The 25,222-nt window shown below is 38.8% G+C and overlaps 1 protein-coding gene across 2 annotated transcripts; it reads left to right on the top strand.

The window, feature by feature from the left end:
• The first annotated feature begins 718 nt into the window (after positions 1-718).
• Positions 719-24,994, top strand: pkig (protein kinase (cAMP-dependent, catalytic) inhibitor gamma). 2 transcript variants are annotated; one of them, XM_036590636.1, is made up of 3 exons: positions 719-949; positions 19,133-19,311; positions 24,218-24,994. In XM_036590636.1, exons 2-3 carry the CDS (start codon positions 19,161-19,163, stop codon positions 24,301-24,303), a joined length of 237 nt encoding a protein of 78 aa, XP_036446529.1. In that variant the 5' UTR covers positions 719-949; positions 19,133-19,160; the 3' UTR covers positions 24,304-24,994. The 2 variants fall into 2 exon arrangements, with proteins under 2 accessions (XP_036446529.1, XP_036446530.1); XM_036590637.1 differs by lacking the exon at positions 719-949 and adding an exon at positions 4,239-4,395.
• The last annotated feature ends 228 nt before the right edge of the window (positions 24,995-25,222 follow it).

Raw genomic sequence — 25,222 nt, forward strand, 5'->3', positions numbered from 1 at the left:
AACTGAGGCTATGAATTAATATGAGGTCACCAATTAATACATTGAGGCCACAAATGAATAAATTGAGGCCACACATTAAATTATTGGCCACCAATTAGTATATTGAGGTCACAATATATTGAGGCCACGAGTTAATATATTGAGGCCGCATATTAATATATTGAGGCCACAAGGCCACTGAGGCCACCATTTAATATACTGAGGCCACCAATTAATAATCTGAGGTTATGAATTAATATATTGAGGCCTCCAATTAATACATTAAGGCCACAAATGAATAAATTGAGACCATACATTAAATTATTGGCCACCAATTAGTATATTGAGGTCAGAAGTTAATATATTGAGACCACACATTAATATATTGAGGCCACCAGCTAATATTTTGTGGCCACGACAAAATATGCACATTTTCCTAGATTTAAGTGACCAGTATAAAGTTTCTAGTTGTAATCAACGTTGAGAGGTAGCAGCCTCTGCACTTTAGGATTGCCCAACTAGAAGCACCACTGCTTCTCAGTTTGACTCGAGTTTGAATTTGGGAATTTTCACAGAAAAAGCGTCTTTTGTTTTCTCCGTTTGTTAGAAACGTCCACTTTTATTACGCAGCGAACATATGCAGATGAGCGCGGAGCTGACCGTCCCTATTGGAGAAAGCGAGCTCGAGATCCCTGAAAACGGAGCGTGATTGGTTGCGAGGGAAAAAACTCCATTTTGGAAACAGCTGTTCGGGACACCACCTCGCTCATTGTTTTCAGCGGCGCTGTCAAAGAAGCGGTCGGGCTCCGACATGGTGATGTTTCTCCGCAGGAGCTGCTCGTCGAAAACATGTCACAGTAACGCAGAATAATGATGGAAAGGACACCTGAAATATAGCCACAGAGAGCTTCAGCGACAGCGACGGTCGGAGTGCTGCGGTAACAAGTGGAGGAAATTCAGGCGAACGAAGGTTGGTCGTTGGTAGTATTACCGTTGGCTCGGCGCTGTGCTTAGCGGTAGCCGTTATGGTGTAAAAGAATGAGACTGTAACGAACATTTTATTCAGAGATGAAGTTAGAAGGAAAATGGCAGGGACAGGCTGCTCTTATGGGCGTTTGAACGGACAGGGAAATAGAGAAAGGCACGGCAAGCTGCTGTGGTAACGCTGCGAAATGTGTTGTCTGTCTATGCCTTCGCATCCTGGTGTGGAGGAGGAGGAGGAGGCGAACAGCTCCAGCTCCAGCATGTAGACGCTCTGTTAAGTAAACCTTCATAGTGTCAACTTTACGGTGTGTAAAAACGCAGAACTGAACACTCATTCTAGTTCAATGTTAACGTTAGAAGTAGCGAAACTAATTTTTTACTCAGTTTTGTGTACTTTTCAGCTTGGCTCTAAGTAACTAGTAAGACTTTTTAAAAAAGTTTGCTGCCTTGTGTTTAGGAGACTTTATATGAATTAATTATTTGACCCAAGCTGCTTGAATTACAAGGTAAATAGGGATCGTTTTCCATCCTTATGTGCTAATGTCCTAAAATCTCATCTCCTTATTGGGAATTCCACCATTTTTTCTCCATTTCTGGTAGGAACCTGACGTCCAAAGCATTTAATGCCTCTAAAAGTTACCTCACAGAAAGTGCTCTGGCCCTGTGTGCCATAGTTTTGAGTTAGGGTTTCAGCCTAAGATGTGTTCATATTTGCATTCATAAAATCCATTCATGGTGGACAGGCACCTTCAAGCATACATAAAAACTCAGAAGATGTGTAGGTTTACTGGTTGTTTTGGATAGTAAGTAAGATGGCTTTATTTCCATTGTAGACATTGCAGCCTCTGGTTCTTATCACCACCACTCTGAATGACTTTACTCACAGTGATTGAATCATGCAGAAGTTTTGAAAAAAATGAGTGGTATTCCCTTTTAAGGACATTAAAGGGTCTGTTTGTAGCTTGGACTGGCCATGAGGATGGCCATGTGTGCTCTGAAGCAGCAAATGTAATCAACCAGAAATGAAGTAATGGGCCTACAACAGTTAGCCACAGTTATAACAGAAGTACAAGAGATTAAACCCAAGTAAAGAGAAAATAAAGAGAATATGGCTGGCTATTGTCACAGATCACAGAACATGATATACTACATTTCATATCATTTATAACTTGAACACAGCAGTTGTAAGTCAGTAGAATTTTGAAATGAATGGAAAAACAGTAGCTGTTCCATGAATCACATGTGATGTTATTAGAGGCAGTGATTTTCACTTGGGCAGTTTGTTTTAGTCCGTACATCATTTCTTTAACAAATTCATGTGAACTTTTTAAAATGCAAAGCAAGGCCCTCGGTAAAATCACCTTCATGAAAAAGCTCTTTCATGCTTTACTTCGTCTTACCTTTCAGAAACTGATTCTGAAGGTAGTGTTATGAATTCCTAAGTGCTGATGTGTCAGGATCATTTCCAGAGATTGGCGGGTGCTGTCCTGCATGCGCACGGTGGTTAAGTGGAATGTGAATTTGAATGGTATGGGCAGGCAATGCCTGATTAAGCTTGAAGAGAGTTTGCCATCAGTGACAGCCTCGAATGTACTGTTAACATAAAGGAACATCTAAGGGGGAAAGACTGTTCTTTTTTTTGTCATTTTTTCCTGTTATAGTGTAGACATGCACAATAACATTCCAGTCAAGTGGTGCTTATGTTATTCATTTTTCAATGTCAGGAAAGAAAGCAGAGGACCTAAATTTAACAGAAAATTACACAGAAGCCTCAACAACTACATATTATATCACATCTTTCTGTACTTACTGTGTTCACTGTTTGAGTTTATCACAGCTTCCATTCTTTTCTAGAGACTTGCTTTCAGTTTTTAAGGAAATCTGTAGGGATGGTTTTCCACACTTTCAAGTTCAGTCTTAGTAGTTTGTTACATTTTCTCTTTATCACCATCCAAAAAATACTAATTACAAATTTGGACTCCTCAGTGTATAATGCCTTACTCCATATCTCAGATGTCAAGTTTTGGTGCTTTGGAGAGTTTTTTTTGTCTTTATCTTTTTCTTTTTCCAGTAATGACATCTTGACAGCTCCACATCATTTCAGACTCATAGTGTTGAGTTGTTTTTTCATAGTGGAGGGATGAACAGAAACACCTGTGAACTTTTTAAAAACCTGAAAACAAAACTGGCACTTAATTTTCTCCTATCTCTCAAAGGTAATAGTCTTAGATCTTGGGGATAGGACAGGAATCCCATTTTCTTTATATATTTTAATAATTTTATGAGATCCAGTTTTGGAAACTGGTTTTTTTTTCACTAATTTTCCTTTGACTTTCCTGTGTCCTTATGCAAGTGGGATATCTGATCCCTTCAAAAAATATCTCCAGAAAAATAATTAATTTGTTCAGCTTCCGTTTTGACAGGAAGTTAAATAAATGAAGGATGCTCTCTGACCTTTGCACAGTACTATGTTGAAAACTTGACATCCACCTTCATCACCACTAAAGCAATATTTAAATGATGTGTCAGCTGAAAGATCCATTTATGTGGTTATTGGCCACATACATTTAGTCATTTAGCTGATACCTTTTGCCAAAAGATTTTGGCTGGGTCAGATGACTAGAGCTATGGCTTTGGCTGTAGCATTAGCCATCAGCTGAAATCAAATACATTATTCAGTTATGGAAAAGGTGACCACTTGGCTACCACCATCCCATACAATTTAAGTAAAGTCTTATTCTTTATCTTCAAAATATCTGAACAAAAAAGTAAAATTACGCCTATAATGCTTAAAATTGTACACAATTGAATACATGTAAACATAAATGCACATCAGTTCATAAGTTGCAAAAATGTCAGCAGCCATTGCCACAGTAACTAGGCAGCACGAGCCATAGTACTCCTCAGCCATTGCTGCGTTGATGAGGGATGTAGATTTTGTAGATCTCTGTTACGAAGATCATTGTAAATGTGTACAACGTATCTCGTAAGCAACAAAACAAATCTGTACAGCCCATTGCCTGTATTTTTTTCTAGCTCATTTGCCTTTGTTTGAGTTCAGTTTACGTTAAGTTACACTTGTGGCCTTTAGTCAGAGCTGCCAGGCAGGTTCAATGAAATGATCGTAGCCGTGTTTAAGGTTGTAATGCTCCTCTCAGGATGTGTTCGGCCTGTTGTCCTCCTCTCACAACTCGGAGCAAATCAAATCACTTTACGCCCACATCCTCCCTGATCAGTGGGAGAGAAGAGAGCTGCAGCTGTGTGGGATATGCTCATGTTAGAGAGAGAGAGAGAGGGAGAGTGGTAGAGGGAGAGAGGGGAAAAAGCAATCTCTCCAGCTCCTCCAGCACAACCTGCTTTTTTTTGTGTGGACTTTATCATTCTTGGTTGTCTTTAGTCATCACTGTGTGGACAGGATTTGAAATGAGATTGGTAAGTATTGAAAGCTGTGCAGTAGCCCAAGCTAAAAGAATGTTACTGATTGGCTGTGGACAATGATACTGTAAGCGAGAACTGGGTTACACTAAGGCCAAAGAAAGAGGAAATGCTCTGTGACAGGTGCTCTTAACGACCAAGCAGCTGTCCAGCACCATCGTCTGCCCAGTGTATCTGGTTTGGGTTGGGTTTGGTTAATGCAATGGCAGTTTTGCCGTTGTGTACTTTGGTGTTCGATAATGATGATTATTTATATGTAAGGATTCCCATGCCAGGTTGGTGCATAGATTTTCTAACAGAGGTCATTCTAACAGGGATCACCGATTCAGTACTAAGTATTGATATTGGCTGATAGCAGAAAATGCTAGATAAGATATTGGAGGGGGAAAAAATGATGAATCTTACCTTTATTTCTCATCTTTTGTGAAGTGTTTCAGTTAAAATGTTTCATTGTAAAGTTTAGTAGTTTTTGTAGAAGAAAAATCACACTGGTATTGGTATCGACATCTGCCGATATTTAAGGTTTCAATATCTGTGTCAGAAAGAAAAAATGCCATCTCTAGTGATTACAAATATCTGCTGTGCTTGTTATTTAAGCAGAAAAGCTTTTAGCTGTTTTGTGAATTGTTTGATTGTATGCATGCATTTTTAGGCAGATAATGATAACATATTTTTTTGACAATTTAAAAGATCACATTGTTATCTGTGAAATACAGTGAGCGTAAGACAGGCCAAACTCTAAAGACAGATAATTGATTAATTTTGCATAATCTTGACACAACTACATCACGTATTACAAGTATTGCAAACTTTGACGTTATGTCATGCAAGTATTTTGCGTTATTTATGAGACAGTCTTATCCAGGGCAGTTCACAAAAGTAGGTGTGTGTAGGAGTGAGTTAAAAAGAAGGGAAATGCCAGCCACTAGAGACTACATGTGCATCAGTGTGAGTACAGGCTGAAAATAGGTCTCTGAATTATCAGCAATGATCAGCAAATAATAATTGAGTTTTGCTGTTTACTGGAGAGTAATATGATACCATGCAAAAGTCAGAGACCATCATTTATTTATTTAATTTCCAGTCAGGAGGCCCTTATGTATAAGATATTCATTTTTGAGCATCAGGAAGGAAAGCAGGAAACATATATTAACAAAGAACTTACACAGAAACCTTAAGAACTAAATATAATATCAGAATATTCAGTATTTGATGTGTCCACATTTTAGCTTTACTTAAGCTTTCATTCTTTTCTTTAGACTTGCTTTCAGTTTTTCAAAGAAATCTGCAGGGATAATTTTCCACACCTTTTTAAATCTCAGTTTTGGAAACTCCTGTTTTTTCCCCTTATTTTCCCAACCTGCAATCTTAAATGAATAACTTATTTAATGGCCATTTAGTCTGGAAATGAAATAAATGAAGGATGATCTCTGACCTTTGCCCAGTACTGTATATTGGCAGCGCCCCTAATTCAGATTTCACTGAATGTACACAAAACCTTGCTGTATCGGTTTAGCTTGCCTCTACTTCATACAGTACAACTGCTTTGTGAAAAGATTACATACATTCAGCACCTCCAGTCACTGTCCTCAGGTTTAGCTTCAATGCTCCGGAATGTAAAAGCTGATCTGAACGCTGACTATTCATGCCATTCCATGGTAATAGCTGGTCTTATTCAGTAACCATAATACACTGGCATGCGTTTTATACCCTGTTTTGTGTGCCATTCTTTAGACGTGGCAGACGGTGGTCTTCCTCCTTTTCCTCTGTCACGCTGCAGCGCAAACAGTGCGGACAGGCGGCCCACCTGCTTCCTGTTAAGGCAGCGTGTCGTCTGCTGGAAGAGCAGAAACAGACGCGAGTAATGAGGTCCTGCTAGGCCAGACTCTGTCCTCCCCTGTGTAGCAGTGAAGAAGTCCAAGGAGACTTTTAAATATTTGCGGATGTCTCAGAGTAACTGTATTAAACAAACTCAAAGACTTCCAGAGACACTTTGCGTCTGGTATAAACTATAGGCCTGAATATATTGCCGGGCGATCGTAAACGTATTTTAGCAGTAATGTATTTCAGTTATGTTCCCACCAGCTTGTGCATAGCTATTGCCTTGGTATATTCCGCTTGTAAACTCTGTGTCAGGTCAATAATGATGGCATGGAGTTTGTTTTGAATAGGCCTTGTGACTTCCAGGCCCTTATTTTTTTAAATGCACTGTGATATTTTTGGAGGTTATATGAATTACTCTTTCGAACTGTAATTCAAATAATCATTTCAAGTGTGTGTCTAAACCTGAGATTGACGTTAGTTAGATAGTAAAATGCTTCATATGTATCCCGTTGTTTCACGAGCTGTTTCACAAGCTGTTTCAGAGATTCAGATTTTTTCTCCCTGACGTTTTATAGCTCATTGAGTGTCTGGGTGGACAGCTTTTTAAGGAGCGTTGTCTTTTTTTCTTCATAATTTCCTGTGGAATTTTTAGAACATCAAGTGCTGTTGAAAATAAAAAGGAACATTTTTGTGCAGCTGGTTCATGTTTTATTCTAATTCATGGGGATATTGTTTTATAGTTCCAGGTTTATTGGGACAGGTCTTTAATTGGCAAAATCAAGTTCTTTCAGAGTAGCATACCATGTAAAAATATAGTCGTCATAATAAGTGCCATGTCCAGTGAAGAAGAAACAAAAGCCGCTTAGTATTAAAAAAAAAAAAAAGTTGGATTATTTTGTTTTCTCATTTAGTCAGCGTAGCTGTGTTTGGTAAGACCCAACCACCTGTTCATGACTCAGTGTCAGTGAGTCTGGTCCGCAGCCACTGTCTACTGCCTGACTCATGGGGAAACCCCAACTATTGGTTTATATTAGCTGAAAGCCCTTTGACAATGACCACCCCTAAAAAGTGAGTATAACTGAATAGCTATAATACCTCCTCCGAGCACTAAATCAGTACGTCCCTGGTGGTCAACATCTGATTGTCTGTCAGTTGACCGGTCTAATGAGTCACTCGTTGCTAGAGCATGACTATTGTAAATTGCTTTTGTCACGTGCTGTATGTTACAACAAACAGCCTTTTGTTTTTCTGCTTACTTAGATGTCATCGCAACAGACTTGTTTTATGGAAAACTAATGCAACAATTCTGAGATGGCAGTGGCTGCCTGATGTATTATAAATGATCTTTTGAATGAACTTCCTTTCGATTTGTTTTCTTTGGGCATGTGGTAGATGAGCATAGGACAACACCCTTTCTGTTTTCCCATTACCTCAGCACATATATATGTGAGGGAACAACGCACTCTTCATCTGTGTTTTCTGTGTGAAGTCTATTTCTAGCAGTATATGTTTCTGTGCTTTTCATGGGTTCATGGTGTTTGATATTTAAATATTTGAAGGCAGCATGAAACTCAGACCTTCGCATGCCAGGCATTTGACGTTTGACACTTTAGATGCTGATGAAATGAAATAATCGTCCATGAAATCGTGGCCCTGCGAATGGGTTAAGCATGCTAACACTGCTCATGCATGGCTCGTGCTCTCTGTAGCAACCTCATTATAATTTAATATTTGATCTGATATCAAAAGGTCTGATGGGCTCCAGTTTTCCTGTGTGAACTATCAGCTCGTGCATTAGTAAAAGGGCGTCTGTTGTGGGCCTTGATCTCCGTCTGCTTTTTAAATTGTTGAGGCTTTGTTGTATGAGGTACTGCCTCCATCCTGCTGTGTTAATGGCCTTATGAACTCAAAGGCTAATCAGGGCATTAGTTTAAGTGTTTGCAGAATATTTTGAGTTTTACATTGCCATTCTTTATCAGTTCAAAGTATTGGTTAATTGCATTTGATGGCTTGGAAAAGCTTTTGGTTGTGCATAAGCAGCTTTTTCACTGGGGAGGCAAAAGCTCTCTTCGTTGAATCAAAATAAATTGGTTGTCTATCATCTGTAACACTGTAATATTTACATGCCAGTGCATGTCCCAGTCAGTCAAGTCTTCGGTAGTAGAAACAATGGCCATTCCAAGTTGTATATCTTGTGCCACTGTATGTTAGGTGACAGTTCAGTGACTCAGTCTTACCAAGGAAAGACATTTACCCAGCTTAAAATCATCCACTTCTTGTTACCATGGTGCATTCAAAGCTTATCATGAAGTAATATTATTTTGTACAGAAATATGTTTCTTTGAGTTTGAATGGAACATTTTACTTAGTGGACCTTTTACAGCACTTTAGTGGATGGCAAATGAAAATGAGTCATGTGTGGGTGAAACCTCAGTAATCCCATCCTGCTCAAGGCGTGACCGTGAGCCTGGCAGCCACTGTCGTCCATCTCGACTTACTGCACAATGCCAGTTTACCTATTACGAATGCACCAAGCACCTAAGAAAGCACTGTATCTGCTGAGGCAGTATTGCCTAACTTATCTCATCTGCTTGCCTAGCAATAGTCTAGTGTTATGAAGCATCTAGTCAGATGTAGTACCTGAAGACTGTTTGGTTTATTTTCATTTATTTATTCTAACATACCAAGCAGGGATGGGCAATATGACAAAAATATAATATTGAGATACCTAAAAGGATTTCCATGATACACGATATGTGCGTTTAAAAAACATTACCATGAAAACTCTGAATACAATGATTTTTATGCAACATTTGAAACATTGCACTGCACTAAATCCAGTTATACAAGCCTAATCATACTCTCTTTATAATAACACATATAGGTGGTCACGGTACTGAGCATATTGTGGATATCATCAGGTAAGAATTTTGTGATGTAATTTATCACAATAAAATATTGTCATTTTGCCCTCCCCCTATACCAGGTCTACTCTTGGAGTACTTGTGAGGACATGGTAAATGTGTTGAAAATTTCTGCAAGATAGAGTTACTGAGGTTTCTAAATTAAGTTTTAATTTAGAAAGGCTTCATGTAATACTCGAGAGACACCATGAAGTTGCCATTTAAAAAGCATTGCCAGTAGCATGAAGGGAGTAGAGAGGTGTTGAAATCTGAAGCCTATGAAATTTACCAGCTCTTAAAACATCAAGCTAGGCTTGTCTTTCTCATGTGACTTCATCTCTCTTATGTGCTGTGTGAGAAGTGCGTGTGAACGCCTCGAGACCGAACCCTCAAGAAGAGGAAGGATATACATAGGGCAGAAGCTTTGAACCATTGCTGTTTGACTTACATCTTGAAAGGAAAGCCGGTGCTGAATAACAATGTTAGCTTGACCAAAGAAGGGTGACTCCCTGTCCAGTGAGCTAGCTTTCCCCAAACAGGCTGCTTGCAAGCGTTGTGAGAGCTGAAAGTGTCGTGTCTTTCAGATGAGCTGTTGCTTATGGAAGAGTGAATAGTGCAAAGCTGGGGCCTGTGCACTTATCTTGAGAGCAGCTAAATGGACTGCTGTCTTTAGACTGGCCGGAGTCTATTTAACTTGATTAGACGCAGCTCACCCATATCTTTCTTGATAAAGTGGGCAGTGAGAACATATCTCTCTCTGACTCTTGCTCTCTCTAGACCCTCAAGTCTTTATTCTTCTTCTCTAGTAGTGTTGTGGCATCATACTTCCAGACAGTTCTAGAGCTACTTCAGAGCTTTTTGGAGCTCCTTTTTGAAGGTGTTTGTTTAAATGCCTTTAGTCACTTTAATCCCTTGCTTAATGGGAACATTAAGAAAGAGTTGTGTCCTATTTTAGGTCATATGCTCTTTGCTCAAGTGTGTGTTTCTGCATGTGCTTGCCTACAGTGAATGAAAGAGCTGCTGCTGCAAAAATACCAAAATGGCTGCTTGGTTCCAGCAAACATGGGATATGGATTTGGTAAACTAAATCTCATCACCTGCTAAAGAGTGGTCTGGAAACACGCACTAAAAATAGACTGGTGGTCTGGCATCCTTAGAGCACAGCTCTGTTCTACGAAAATCAAAAACGATTTAAAATAAATAGTTTGTTCAAAGTTTGTGTTGTAAACCGGCACCTTTGAAACAACTAGACCATGATGAAAGATTTGATATCGAGCGAAGAAAACCTTGTGCAACAGTTTAAATGGGAGAGCCTGGGGGTCTGATTTTAACTGGACAGAAGCCTACCTTAATGAACCCCCTGTATGGAGCATTATTTGTATGGCTAACTCTAGATGATATGTTTTCATTGCGTGCAGAAAAGCACTAAGTGTCCCAATGGGACTGGAGCAGCAATAACCCTCCTCTATTTCTCTTCTAATGGCCCAATGAAAGCATAGCTGCTGACTCATATTCCTCCACCGAGCTCTCTGGCTTTGTTCATAACATTGCTGAGAGCTCCTGTTAGGTATTGTTCAGAAGGTCCTCCATTCACAAACCAACAATGAGCATCAGGATGGAGAGTTTTAATAGAGGCTGTTTTCTCCACAGATGTACCGACCCTGCGTTTGGTGTTCTAATGAGCTATTGTTGTTATGATGTTTTATGGTATGATTTAAACACCAGAGTGACATAGCATTGATTTTCCCAGAGTAAGACAATTAGAATTTGACAGCGACCACCTATTATAGCAGTTTTGACCAACTGAACATAGTTAATGACTAGGAAGGAATATTCGTAGGTTGTCTCCGTCTGGCCTCAGGAGCTTTCAGTCTGAATGTGTGGAAATCCATGCATGTCTGACATTCTAGTACGAGTCGCAGAGCTCCAAGGCCTCCGTCTCTTAGAATGAGTCAGCTCTCATGCCTTTACGATTCAATAAATCTCAAGTCTACTGGAAACTAAGGGAGTTCCTGTCCCAAGGGGCTCATCCTTCTAGTCCAATATGTGCTAGAGAAGAAAAGACAGTTTCCTGCTCTGCAAGTAATGTGTTTAGAAGAGCTAGCTGGCAATCACATGGTGTTAAATTTGAATCATTAAGATGCTAAATGGGAAGTACTTTTTGACTGTTTTGGTTGACTAAGCTAAAGAGGAAGCTCTTATTAGCTGAACATGCGTAACACAACCATGTGATCTTCCCAGACATATACTGACACATCCATTGTTTCATCACAGGCCTGTCTGTGTTAAATATATAGCCTATCCAGATTCTTTGTGGTCATGCCTTGGGCCCTTTTTTGTGGGTTTAATCTCACAAGCAGTGAGCCAAGATTGGATAGAAGTGGCCCTCTTTCAGTCTGATGCCACTAAATTCCAAGTCATTCTTGGAATGTTATTATGCAGTACCATCCAAAGGTCAAAGACAACCCTTCATTTATTTCAGTCAAAAAAGCAATTAAGTACAAGTTGTTCATTCGTCAGGAGATATTTTAGGGGAGTTTAGATATAACAGAATCATCTTGCATAAGGAAGAGTAAAGTCAAAAGAAAACAAGTTAAGAAACAGGAATCTCTAAAACTGAAATTCGAAAGATAATTAAAAGATACAGAAAAAATGGAACTGCTGTGCAAGACCTGATAGACCCCCAAAATTATCACCATCAGATAAACAGTACTTAAAGCTTTGATCTTTGAGAGATAGGATCAAATCAAGCTCCACTTTTGCTTCACATCTGATCCTGGGTGTTTCTACCAATCCTTCCTTGGTGAGAAGAAAACTCAACACTATGGGTTTGAGAGTAGGGATGCACAACATATTGGTGGATGATATAATATGTGCTGATAAATGCAATTATTATGGCCTAGTATTAAAATTATGGCTGATAATTACAACCAGTAACTTTGCGTTCTGTTTTTAGCTCACGCATTCACTGAAATATGTGTAGTAGCATGTGTAGTCACTCTGAGTTTCCTTGTAAAGGCCACTGAAGGCACATAACGTAACTTGCCGACATAAATTCTGACCAAACAACTTTCATCACAAACCTAATTTAAGTGGTTAGTTTTTATAATCAAAATATTTCAAATTTACACCATGTTACAACAAGTAGTGTTATGCATGAGTGCTTCAAAAAGGCTGCTACGCAGTGTTCGAGGCTGTTCAGATCAAATAGTTAAAGCATCCTATTTCAGATAAGAAGACAGGATTTCTGTTGACCTAGTCAGCAGCTGTGATATAGAGGCAGGTACAATATGTGAACATTTTTATTTAGTTGTGTGTTTTCATAGTTAATTTATCTTTTTTACTATATGCAAAGCCAAGTTCATGTTCCATCAAGAGTTCTATCACAAGTAAAATAATGTTGATAGGCTATACATTTTTAGCCTTGTATCAGGTTCATCATTTGGTAATGATAATTTTGATCAATTTTAGTTGTTATTTGTCAGTTAATTCCCTATTCCTGTTCTTTATTTTAGAAATTGTTGTACATATTCACATGATATTGAAAACATCTACATAAGTAATGTAAGACATTAAAATAATTAAATAAATTAAAATAATTTAAATTATCTATTAATAATATGTTGTAGTAGTTGTTAATAGTAAGTTGTTAATTATTGGTTGTTGTATAAGACCCAGAAATTCTATGTTAGTGTACGTCTATCTGCAAGGATATGTAGCTGTCAGGAAGTTAATGAGAAAAGGAAATAGACAAAAAAGAAGAAAAAAAATCCAAAGCAAACAAAGAAACAGCTGGTGTTTTGGTGTTCTGAACAACACTGAACAACAGTGTTTGGGATTACTTGGATTGTGAGAAGCAGAAAATGCAATGAACCTCTAAGACTGAACTTCCTTTTCTCCAGAAAAGAATACACAAATTCATGGAAGAAGCAGCAGTTCCTTAAAAAGCACTGCATCTCTAGTTTGAGGTATGTCTCTTTGAGTCCACTACAGTCATAAGAGCATGGATAGAGAATAGCTTTTTCACAGAAAATGAATGGAGGCTGTGTTCCACAAACACAGAGCAGGCCACTTTAACCTTCTCTTAACCTTCTTAATCTTGACTCTCATCAGGCAGGTAGGATGAAAAGAGAACACTGGATTACTTCTTTCTGTGCCTCGTCTTGATTCTTTTTCTCCAGTGAAAATGAGAATTCATCTGTTGAGGTTTTGACTGAGTGGCGCCCCAGGGAACTCACTGAGCTGCTGTATTTCAGTCTGATGATGGAGGATCTCATTTGTCCTTTTATGGAGATAACTGATGGGTCTAAGTCTGCCATACATACTGCACTCCCTGGGCTTGTCCAGACTGTTTAGATGTGCTCTGTCCATATCCAAACTCTCTGTGACACTAAGGGAGATGGACTGAGGCACTTTCATGATGTTTAAAACTGTGGATTAATTTAACGTTTTCTGTAACATCATTGCAGGCCTTCTGGAGACTGCGGAGTGCTGGGGCGTTAATAACAAGCGTTTTGTGTGTGTACTGAACTCAGTCTCTTGCGGGCAGGGATGGAACGCCCGACTCCCTAGTCTCCAGTGCTCTCCCTCTGGTGGGTGGGGTGTCATTGTCATCACAGAATGCACACCTGTGCCGTTGCAGCTGCACTACCTCCTGTTTCCTCACACAGCCTGTAGCCCATGTTTCCTCAGCACACAGAGTGCTCCATTTCATTAAGTGAGATTGGCATTGGATTACCAAAGTGAGTTACTGTTGCTGCATTGAATTGAAATTTGGAGAGTAAACATGCAGAAGTTGAATGTTGGACATATGAGCCAAACAAAACAGTCCTGCCCCCGCTGCCTTGGGTAAACACTCATCTATATTTAGCTAGCCTGTTTGCTTGTTCATGCTTAAGATTTCAGAAAACATAGGCCAAGTTATTTCACATGGAGCAATAGCCACAAAATATTTTAATGATTAACAGAGATATCTTTTTCCACAGAATTATCAGGTCTGACAGACAATATATGGCTTTCCTCTAAAGAGTGTTGCTGTGTAATATGCCTCCCTTAATTTTGTTAAAAACAACAGGCCAACAGAGAATTTGTCTGGAAAGAGAACTCTTAAAGGGACAGAGCTATTTTTGTTCTTTTCGATGACTGCACATCTTCTTTCGTCATAATAACCTTTTTCTTTTGCTGTATTTCCAAGTTCCCCCTTCTTTTAAATGTTAATGAATTGCATTTGCAAAGGAAGATTTGGTTCAGACAAAGCTTGATGCAAATCATTGTACACACATTGTGGTATTTGCATCAGGCATTTTTACAGTCAAATTGTACATGAGAGAATGTTTAGGCCTGCTGAGAATACAGACATATAGCCACACATTCCTATATGTAGCCATAAAACAGAGCACCTTTTGGGGAGCTTGCTCTTAAAATGGGTCAGGGAGTCCTGCACTGCGCTTGACATTTCCTGAGGTTCATCTCTCCTCCAAGGAGCCTGACTTTCTGCAGGCCACAACATTCCCCACCGGCTAGTACTGTGCTTTCTGACTGACCTGCTCTGAACTGGGGTGTTTTTGCAAATCTACTTGAAAATTGACATGAAACGCCTCCACTACTTCAGTGTTGTCCCAGTGATGTTTCAGAAATGTGAGTGAGGCTGTTGGAATCCACTGAATACGGTTCAGGAGGTCTTCTGTAGAAATAAAAGTGGAAGTGTCCTGCGTGTTGAGTTTCTTGCTTGTGCTGTTCGGTGAGGCCGAGATCAGGGATATCCGATAACCAGCATGCTGATACTCCACTTAGCATTTGTAAAGGTAGAATCTGATAAAACAGGTGTTCAGCAGAGCAGTCAGTGGGTAGCGTTATGAGACTCCAGAAGCTGTTATGGGATCATGTGGACAGGTGGGTTGGGGGATATTTGTGTTAAATGTGATGGCTACTAATGCTGGGCAGTATTTTCAAAATCCAGAATCACAGTATTTTTTTAAAACAAAATAACAGTATAGAGGTGAGCAATATGTTGATATTTATTGTTATTGTTCTTTATTATTATTATTATTATTATTATTATTATTATTATTATGTCACATTACATCACAATATGCTTTTCTGTCTTGGTCTGTACGTAAAGAATACCATACAACAAAAATTTGTCCTGTAATACTTAGGGCATTTTGTCTGTTCTGATTTCTGGAACCTCAGAAAAACAAAATATTATATATATTGTGAAAATAACTTGTAATATTGGGATGAAGGGGCGTAGCTATGGAGTGTCTGGGGCAGGCTTAGGACCCCTCACTTGGATGCCAGACCTGACAGTAACCATATGATGTTTTTAAAATTGTGTTTTTGTTTACAGTGACTAAGGCTAGTTGGTGGTCATCTCACTACTTAAATATCTTCAGAACATAAAGCTTCCTAGCTGGCTCCCTCAATCTGTGACCAATCTGATGGACTGTTTTGCTCTGTTTTCTTAAAATCAGTGCCCAACATAGTGCTGTAAATAGTAATCAGACAATAAAGATAAGAGATAAAAAGATAAGATATAACAAAGGTAAAGTATAAAGGAAATGAAAGATAAAGGAAACTTCCGAGTGATTTAGATTTCATGTATTGTAAACTGTTTGCTTTGGTTTTTGATATATATATATATATATATCAGTAGTGCTAAAGCTAGAAAATATTGTTGTATGATGCTAATACTAGCATATCACTATAGACAATATATCACTTAGCACTACTACTATATCTCTAAGCTCTCGCTAATGCAGAAGTTAGGCCTGTACGATTATTACTGACATGATGGTAATCGCAATACATTCAGTGCTTTATTTATTTATTTATTTATTTATAATGCTTGAGCCCCTGCACTGATTCTAATTATTCCCAGTTCTCAGTTGAATCAACCCTTAGGTAGCATTAGTACACCAGATTTTTCTTGCATCGCTCTAGTAATTTCAAATGAGGCCAGAAACTGATTTTAAATTGTTTGAGGCTAAATAATCAAATTATGTATGTTTTTACTGACAAAAAGGCCACACTAGCTGTACATGCCACAAGAAAAAATTGTTTAGTATCCAGCCTACATCTTCATGTGACACCCACCAGGCCACATGCAGACTGTTTTAAAAAGCTTACACCTCTTGACTGTGGCTAAGCCAGAACAAACTCTTGGCTGAACTAGTAGTTAGGTACCACTCTACTCCAGAGACCAGATGTTTCTCTCTCACACGCACAGCGCCAGCAGTCCCAGGAAATTACTGAATCAGATAGTGGTTTACTTAATCAAATTGGATAGAATCAAGCCAAACAAAACAAAATTACCTTTTGAATCAGCACGCCAGCCATTGGATTATAATACAAATTGAATTGCTATTAAACAAATTATTCACACCCATAATAATTATATTTTTGAATTATATTTTCATTGTCGTCTTTAACTGTGATGAACTGGTTAGCTTATTCGGCATAAATGCCTAAGCTGAGAACATTCTCAGTAGCAGTGCTTGATTTCCTTGCATCAGACATACTTTGTAAGCGGATATTGTTTTTGGGCTTACATTATGACAACTGGCCAAATTATAGTACAAATTAACACATGATTATCTGCATTTTGCAGATGGTGTGGTGTAAAGCAGTGGCATGTAAATTCTTTGTTAGTTTATTAAATCAGAGTCCGCGGGATTGGGTCTCATGTTACTTTATTAGCTGCAATTACTTTAGTCCTAATGGGGTAGAGAGTGGAGGGGTAATTGCTATGAATGTGATGTATATCTTCAGCTTTAGATTCAGTAGCTTGTGTGTGTCTTGTGTGTTCCTCTCCATTCTTGATTTCTCTGGAACCACCCCTCTGTTTTCTTTTATCCCCTTATTTTCCTGCTGCTTCTTAGCGCAGCCCGCTCCACAGCGCTATTCTGGCTGGCAGGATCCATGACCCACTTAAATATGGACTGAGAAGAGGAGGCACAAAGGGGGTTGAATAGCTAATGTGTGTGCGCTGTGCATTCTTCACCGGGAATGCGCTCTGACCCTCTCCACCCCCATCCTCTCCCCCTCCCTTCGTCTTCTTGAAAGCAGTTCGATGCACTGTGCCAATATGAAGGGTGCTGTAAAGCACTCTGAAAGTGTGTTTCTGTCGATCGCTTAAGTTTTTTATCTCGTTTCCCTGCCAGGAAAGCTGAAATTGCAAGCTGGCATACATACTTGTGAGAAGGCCTCAGCACAAGCCCAGTTAAATGGAGAAGAGAATGTTTGGTGAATGTTTCGTGACAGTAGATGGTCTCAGATGAATGCTTCCGCCTCCCTGTTATAATTAGGCCATGAAATGAGTTCAGGAGCTGACTCTATTAACTTAAGTATAGAAATAGAACCTCCGGAGCAATAATTACTCTAATTTATCAGCTAACATGTTCTGTCACAGATATTAAAGAGCTGCAAGACTCACAGGCAAATATTCAATTAGCATAATGCAAATGTCTCAGCTTGCCGCTTCATTGAGCTTTGTATTCGTTGGGACCTTTTAATGTAGCATATTTTTACGTAATAATGCAGAAATCAATCACTATACTTTCTAGGGCTGTACAATATATTATTTGTTCATTTTAATTAAAACATTGGCCTTTACAGATAATATAGAAAGCTGCAATATGCAGTGGGCCTCTAGCAAATCACGAAATATTGTATTATATGCTGTGAACATCCAGTCCAAAACAGATTAATTGGGCAGGATGCTCACATAGACAAATCAAGACTTCCTCATTATCCAAATAACATATAATTACTACTACTAATAATATATACTTTTGGTCAAAATAGCCCTAGCACAGTTGTTTTTTAAGTTATGTCAAAAATTAAGATTGTGACTAGATTTCAGTCACCTGACATTTCCCAAAATCTCCTTAAAATCTCCTTTTCTCTGATGAATTTTTTTTCATTCCACTGTATATAGGTGTGACCCCAAAGTGTTGCATATTAATGAGAATTTCTTCATTGACAGCCTCTGTCTCAAACGTAGCAGCCCAGTACTTGGCTTCAGGTATGGTGTAGGATGGAAATAGCATCATCACTCTGAAGAGAATACTGATTTAGAACATTAGCTGGTGATGTGTCATTTTTCACAATGCTGATAAAACCCTTTGCTAAACGTACCCTGCATAAGATGTTTAACAGCCACTATAGGCTGTGAACAACAGCTATGTTTACTAAGGGATTTGCTGAAAAAACTGCAATATACAAAGTAAAGAACATGTTACATGCATGTCTTACAAGCTTCAAATGGCAGGTTTTAAGCTAGAGTAGCTTTCAAGCTGTTATACTATGTCCATGTGTAGGAAAGTGCACTACTAACAGAATTTTCAATGCTGCTAATGGGAATTACCATTATTGTAGTGGTGGCTACTTACAAAGCGGTTTACAAAGGTTTCAGCGTGAAATACTGCTATGTAAACAAAGGTGCAACTCATTCATGATTATAGGACAAATCCATGAATGTACTGGAATATCCAATTTTTTATAATTATCACAGGCAAAGCACAAGCAAAAGTTTCACTACAGACTCCTGTAGTGCTTGTCATTTCAGCCTCAAAAAGAAATTTGAGCCACTGTATTTTGCTCTCATGTTTTGGTGTTTGAAATTGAGTGTAGAGAGTGACTGTACTCCTTGTTGCAGCCCAAAACTGAACATTTGCAATTGCCCACCATCTTGTGCTGTATACCAGGTACACTGTCAAGTGGAGCGATATGGGATGGCGTCTAGTAACACCTAATAAGTCTTGTACCTAAAAGGTGATAAAAGGTAGTGTAGAAACATTACTAGGTTAAGATTTGAGTAAAAAGTGAAAATACTGTGCTGGGCCTTTAATCATGTCACACTGATGTCTGTGTAAAAGTATGGTTTAGTATATTGCAAGGCATATCACAGTCTGAGTATATAGAAAATATAAATGTACTATGACTTTTTGTTCATTCATGTAACCCTAACTCTTCTTGCTCTCTCTCTTTCGTTCTGACTCCTGCAGGTGGAATGAGAAGACAGGTCATGGGCAGATGATGGATGTTGAGTCGTTATACTCAGATTTCATTAACTGTGATCGCACGGGCCGCAGGAATGCAGTGCCAGACATTAAGGGTGAAGGAACAGCGGGGGGCACCAGTGAACTGACCAAAGATATGGCTCAAATCGACCTGAAGGCAGGAGGTAGATCTGCTTCTGACACTCTGTGTTTGTGTGTGAAGTGTCCTCTGAGATGTAGTAAAGGGGGACGGGGTCAGTCTGACATTTCCTCTTTGACAATAGTTTCTCTCACTATTGTATGGGGCTTTCAGTAAATGGAGGTCCATACAATAGTTTTAATGACTGTTCTTGAGATATGACTTTAGCTATCAGTTTACCCACACAACAATACCAATTAACAGTGCATGACGCATCTTAAAATGTGTGGCCGAGTTTGAGTAGCTTTCTGAACATTACACAATTACATTAAGTGTCATTAGCTGGATTCATTGGAGTTATGTATGATTTTCGCCGTGAACCCAGCTAATCCAGAAAAGTAATATGATTAGAGTTTAGAATAATTCAATTACCAATCAAATGACTTGATTTTCTTGGTATTTACAGACAATGCTTGAGCAAACAAATGTGAATGGAAGTGTACACTGCAAAATGTCTATCTATTGAAAGCTAAGCTGGCCGTAACTATTGAGATCTTGTTGTAGCCCGTACATGTCATGTCAGTTTGTTGTTAGTGATTTTGCATGTCAATCACATGGCCCTTTCCTGTCACACGGTAAGAGACAAAATGCCCAAAATGATAGGCGTGAGTCTGACTCAAACGCTGTTTAAGAGTAGCCCATTTCTGGGGAGTCGGTACGAACACAGCAGAAATGTATATTTTATATATTTAAAAAAAAAAGCTTGATTTGCAGTTAACTGACCAAGTTAACTTTCCCTTTTTTGACATGTGTGGGTATATCAGTATTTGATCATCAGCCAAACAGTATTTGACTTTTTCATCACAATGATGTATTTGAAAATGAATTACCTGGGCTCTTGTCTAAGCATTGGCCCTATTATCAGGAGGTCGCAGGCTCGAACCCTATTGATGCTGCAGCATCCATGGTTGGGAGTCCAAGAGAGCACAATTGGCCTTGCTCTCTTTGGATGGGTAGGATAGGCTTCCCTCTTCCCCACCATCACTCACCACAATGCTAGCCATTGAGGCATCTGTTACCTGACGTAACAGAACTGGCAGTTAGCGTTCTCCTCCAAGCATGTTCAGCCAACCAGTGACATTGCATTAGCGGCAGTTCGAAAAGTTGTGGTGGCTGGCTTCACATGACTCGGAGGAAGCTTGTATTTGCCTTTGCCCTTCTCATGCTGGTGGTATCGTGTGACTGGGGAAGTCTAGTGCGTGGAACTGGATACAACTAAATTGGGGAGAAAATGGGGGGAAAAACTATTAAAGAAATAACTACCTGAGTAACTCCTGGCTTCAGTAACTGGTATTGCCCCTTTTGACAGATACAACTTTGTGTCCATTTCCTAAAACTGTCTGCCAGTTTCTGGCATCTACAGGGAGAAATTTTTGCCCATCCCTCATGCAGAATTATTTAAATTGTGTAAAGTTTGAAGGGCTTCATGCATGTACAGCTCATGGCAGTCCAGAACAAAAATGGATTTTACATGCGCATTGGTATATACAAATGCTGCAACTATTCCATGTTCCATTTAAAGACATATTACACTGTGCAAAATGCAGCTAGTGCAGAAGCATCTCCTACACTGCAATGATACATCATTTAAATATGCTATTTAAATGATGTTATAAATTACGTAGTTATTTTAGGAAAATAATCACACTGCACAATGACAACGTTCTGCTGTCATTAAAAAAGACATTTTGTATACTTAACGTTTTATTCTTTCCAATTGTGCACTTACTACTCAACCTCAAACTCTGCCTATGAGAACAGCCATTGGCTCAAGAGCTGCTGCATGCTGTTGTTTTTATTGGCTCCCCCCACCAGTTAGCATGAATTAGGGTGTGTTTCATGTAAATGATATGCAAATGAGGTGCTGGTAGGCTGCCGCTTGATTAAGGCTGATTCATCATTTGCGCTCAAATCTGTTTATTTCAGTGCAGTACGAGAGGATCATGAATGAGACACAGAGCACTTTGTATGTCATTAAAATCTGTCAAATCTGAGCTCTTTTTTACACTATTTTTCATGATATTGACTCTTTCTGAGGTTTGCTAACAATTTGGAAGTGAGAGTGGGCCTTATGATGGTATTTATTACTGAGCACTGTTTCCTGGATATTGACATTACATAAAGAACACTGACCAACAGTGTTTCATTACTAGCCCTGTTTAATTGGATTTAGTGCAGTGCAGTATGTTAAATGTAGATTAAAAATCACTGCATTCTTAGTTTTTGATAATTTTCTTTGTGTTACATTGCAGGTTTTTTTGTCTGTTCCAACTTACCAAACCTATTGAAAACTAAATAACAGGATACTTATGAAAATGTCTTGAAGTATAGTGATGCTAGGTTTTTGCCATAATGTCCATCAGAGATCAGAGAAAAGGCAACCAGCATCACATTTAAAAGACAATGAAAAACAAACAGTGACTACAATGATGTTTTTATTTCAATGTTCAATTGTAAAATAGGAACAGTAGGAAAAATCAGATAATGGATATTAAATAAATAAAATACGATAACAGCATAATGGCTGACATGCAGTCAGCTACTTGTTGCTATGCAGTTAATATACACTGTGTTGTACTGATTACAGGCTCTCTATAATTTATCTAAATCTGTCTTTTTTGTGTAATACAGTTGTTCGGTGTAGGAGAATCAGTAAAAGTACTGATAATATCCAGAATATATTCAGAAAAGCATGTTGTGATGTAATTTATCATGATGGCAAAACATATTGCCATACTGCCCATTCTTAATGCCACATTAACAGTCTTGAACAGAGAGCCAGGCTTGTTCACTACTAATAATTACAGGCCTGCTCTTAAGAGTCCATTTCCCTCATAGAACACAGCTCTCTTAAGGTCAAATGTGTTTGTCAGTGTGTCTTAAACACAAAGGGAGTTGAAGGAGAGGTTGAATAGATGCTGTCACCACAAGCACACATAGCTCTGTCATCAGTGCTCGGAACAATTACCACTTCCTTAACTGTTTCCTACCCGTGTGGGAACATTTCCAGTCGTGAGAATGATGAATTGCTTAGCAAAAAAAGCCAAAACAGCCCTGCTGGACTCTTTTGTTAAACTTATTGTTGAAGTTTTCATGAAACAACAAATAAACTTTGGCACAGTTTATTGCTCTGGAAAGCCCCCATGGCCAATAAGTTTCAAAAAGAGGAACATGCAACACCCATATTAATCTTGCCAGGAACTAGTAGATATGAGGTGTGAAATGCTGATGTGAGCTGAAGGCTTCACACTGGTGGATATTGCTGCGTGGCCAGATATTTGATAACAGCTTAGACAGTAATTGGCACCCTACAAGCCAAAGTATTACTTGGCTTTTAAATGTAACATAACTGTCAAATGGGTGTTTCTGGTTTAGATGTTTTAGAATTGCACCAGTCAGTTCAGGAGATTCTTTTAGAATAATTACTTAAGTCAAGCTGAAGAAAAACCATATCCATAATGAGCCATGGGAGGTTGCTTTTTTTTTATTAAATAAATGCAATATATTGCATGAATTTCATGTGCATATTTCTATTTAAATGTTTGTTTATTTAATTTGGTCGCATGTAGTGCAATGTGGTGCCAGACATCCTTCACTTGTGTCTGCTTGTTGAGTCAGTGACTTGTTACAGGAATAAAGAACTAATTAGGAGCTGTTGCAGTTTTTATGATTGCTGTATAGCGTTTTTCAGTACCATAATTTTTCAAAATGCTTCACACTCTTCAGAAATATGCAGCTGAGCACAGGAGTTCATTTTAGGCCCCAAATGCTCTACAGCATGATCAGAGCATCATTGCACTCTCATAAGACCTTAATGGACTGACCATTGTGAACAAAAGAACTCTTCAAGTTGACCTTTTTATAGATGATTTGATTTGATTGTTGTCTAATGTAGTACTCGTGACTTGACATTGATATGCACTTTATATTCATGTTTGGTTTTGGAGTGTAACAGTTTTGTGATTGTGTGTGTAAGCATTTGTAATTTGAGCTCTGGAAATATGCAGTTTTGCTGAAGCGAGAATTGAATGAAAGAATTTTAGAAGTTGTGTTCACTGAATACAGTGTATTCAAGGAAGGAAAAAAAGTTAATGGTTTGGTCCAAACACAGTGGTGTTGAGAAGTGTTTTGAAAAAGTGAACTCAAAAAACTAAATAAATAAATAAAATAAATCTGTTTTCTTTCTACGCTTTCGTGGGCACCCAATATAGAAATAGAAACTGTCCTGTCAATAACTTTCCAGTGATTAATATATTATATATTGATATATTTTGATATATCTGATAATTTGCCAACATTTTCTTCTCTTGATGTAAACTGTACTGTCTTAACCCTCACCAGTCCTCACCAGTCACAAGGCTGATGTGGGTTTTCCCACCCACACCACTTTAACAAAACCCCTAACGGCCTCCTTATCTGTCTTCAAATCGGAGAAACTTACAGCAAGAAAGCTAACAACGAACAAAAGCTAAACTAACAAGCAAGGATGAGCATTCATCCGTTTCTTTGGTCAACTAGCCACCCCAGTGTTCTCTGGATGCACATGCAGAGTGATTAAGAACCACACCTTCTTTAAAACGTTGGTATATAAAAGCTGGATAATCTTTTTAGTGAACAATGAATGGCAGGCATGGTTGTCTACATCAACACCTGTATATGTAGAGCCCATTTCACTCTTTAGTTCTGCCTCAGTCACTTAGCAGGCTGAAAGCCGTGGACAGAGGGCTGTCTATGCTCATCAGAATATCAGGAGCACAGTTTTTTAAAGCAACACTCAATTTTTATATCATGTAAACATTTGTAATAATTTACACTGTGTTCCCTGGGACTTAAACTGTTAATATACTTTTCCTAAAATGTGGAGCTGAAGACTAAACATTGTTCTGTTTCAGAGGCGGATGCTGCCGGGGCTCCGGCCCCTGAGGCGGAGGCATCAGGGAGCCAGGAGCCAGAGCAGAGCAAAGAGGGAGCCTCTTAAGATGAAGCAGAGAAAGAGAAAAGACAGGATAAAAGAGAAGTGCCCTGCCTGCTCCAACACCACCTGCTCTTTCGTCACTAGCTCTACTCAGACTGCCTCCCAGGCAGCAGTCAGCAGCGGCTCTCGCAGACTCTGATACTCCTTGGAGACGCCACTTGACAGAATGGATTTATTAAGCACTACCATAGTCTCCTCTTTGCAGCCCTGACAAGTCTGATGGAGCTGTATTTCTACCATTCCTGAGAGGAAGCACAGACTTTTTGATACCTTTTCATCCTAAACTCTACAACTGTTCACCCTGAACAGGATTTTTGGGAAATACACGAGACCGTGGGTTCAGAACTACTACGAAGTACCAAATACACTCATTCATGACACATGCTGAGGACTTAGTTACTGATTATTTTTTTTGTTTTGTTTTTTTTGTTTGCTTGTTTGTTTTTTTTTACAGTAACAGGTATAGCTACATCAGAGTGGATTGTAGGGAAATCTATTTATTTCCTAATATTCCCTGAGGTCAATAGAATTGTGTTTCTGTACTACATTATATACTTTAAAGTGTATGTTACATAATTAACAATATTTATATAGTACATGAGTTACAGCTTTCTGCTCACGAAAACACTCTGCATTTGTTTTCTCTTTATATTGTAAGTACCTCAGAATAAATGGGAATGATATTAATACAGTTCTTAATGTGTTGCGTATGATGAGTTCACACTGCGGGAATATTTGTTGCTGTCATAACAAAAAAATTCGTAACTTTAATGAAAGTTACACAGAATTCACACCAGACGCAACTTATCAGCGTTACTTAAGTGCAGCGTATGTGAAGCATGAGCTACCATGCATCCAGACCACGCTGCCTCCAGCTCAGCTCAGTCACGTAAACACTTAAGGCGGGAATAGTAGCTTTTTT

This window comes from Colossoma macropomum, unplaced genomic scaffold (genome assembly GCF_904425465.1).
Source record: "Colossoma macropomum unplaced genomic scaffold, Colossoma_macropomum, whole genome shotgun sequence".
NCBI classification, from domain to species: Eukaryota; Metazoa; Chordata; class Actinopteri; order Characiformes; family Serrasalmidae; genus Colossoma; species Colossoma macropomum.

What these genes read in the sequence shown, in the direction of transcription:
- pkig (XM_036590636.1), top strand. Translation starts at nt 19,161, where the DNA reads ATGATGGATGTTGAGTCGTTATACTCAGATTTCATTAACTGTGATCGC. An exon ending in AATCGACCTGAAGGCAGGAG is followed by an intron (nt 19,312 to 24,217) that starts GTAGATCTGCTT and finishes GTTCTGTTTCAG; the next exon opens with AGGCGGATGCTGCCGGGGCT.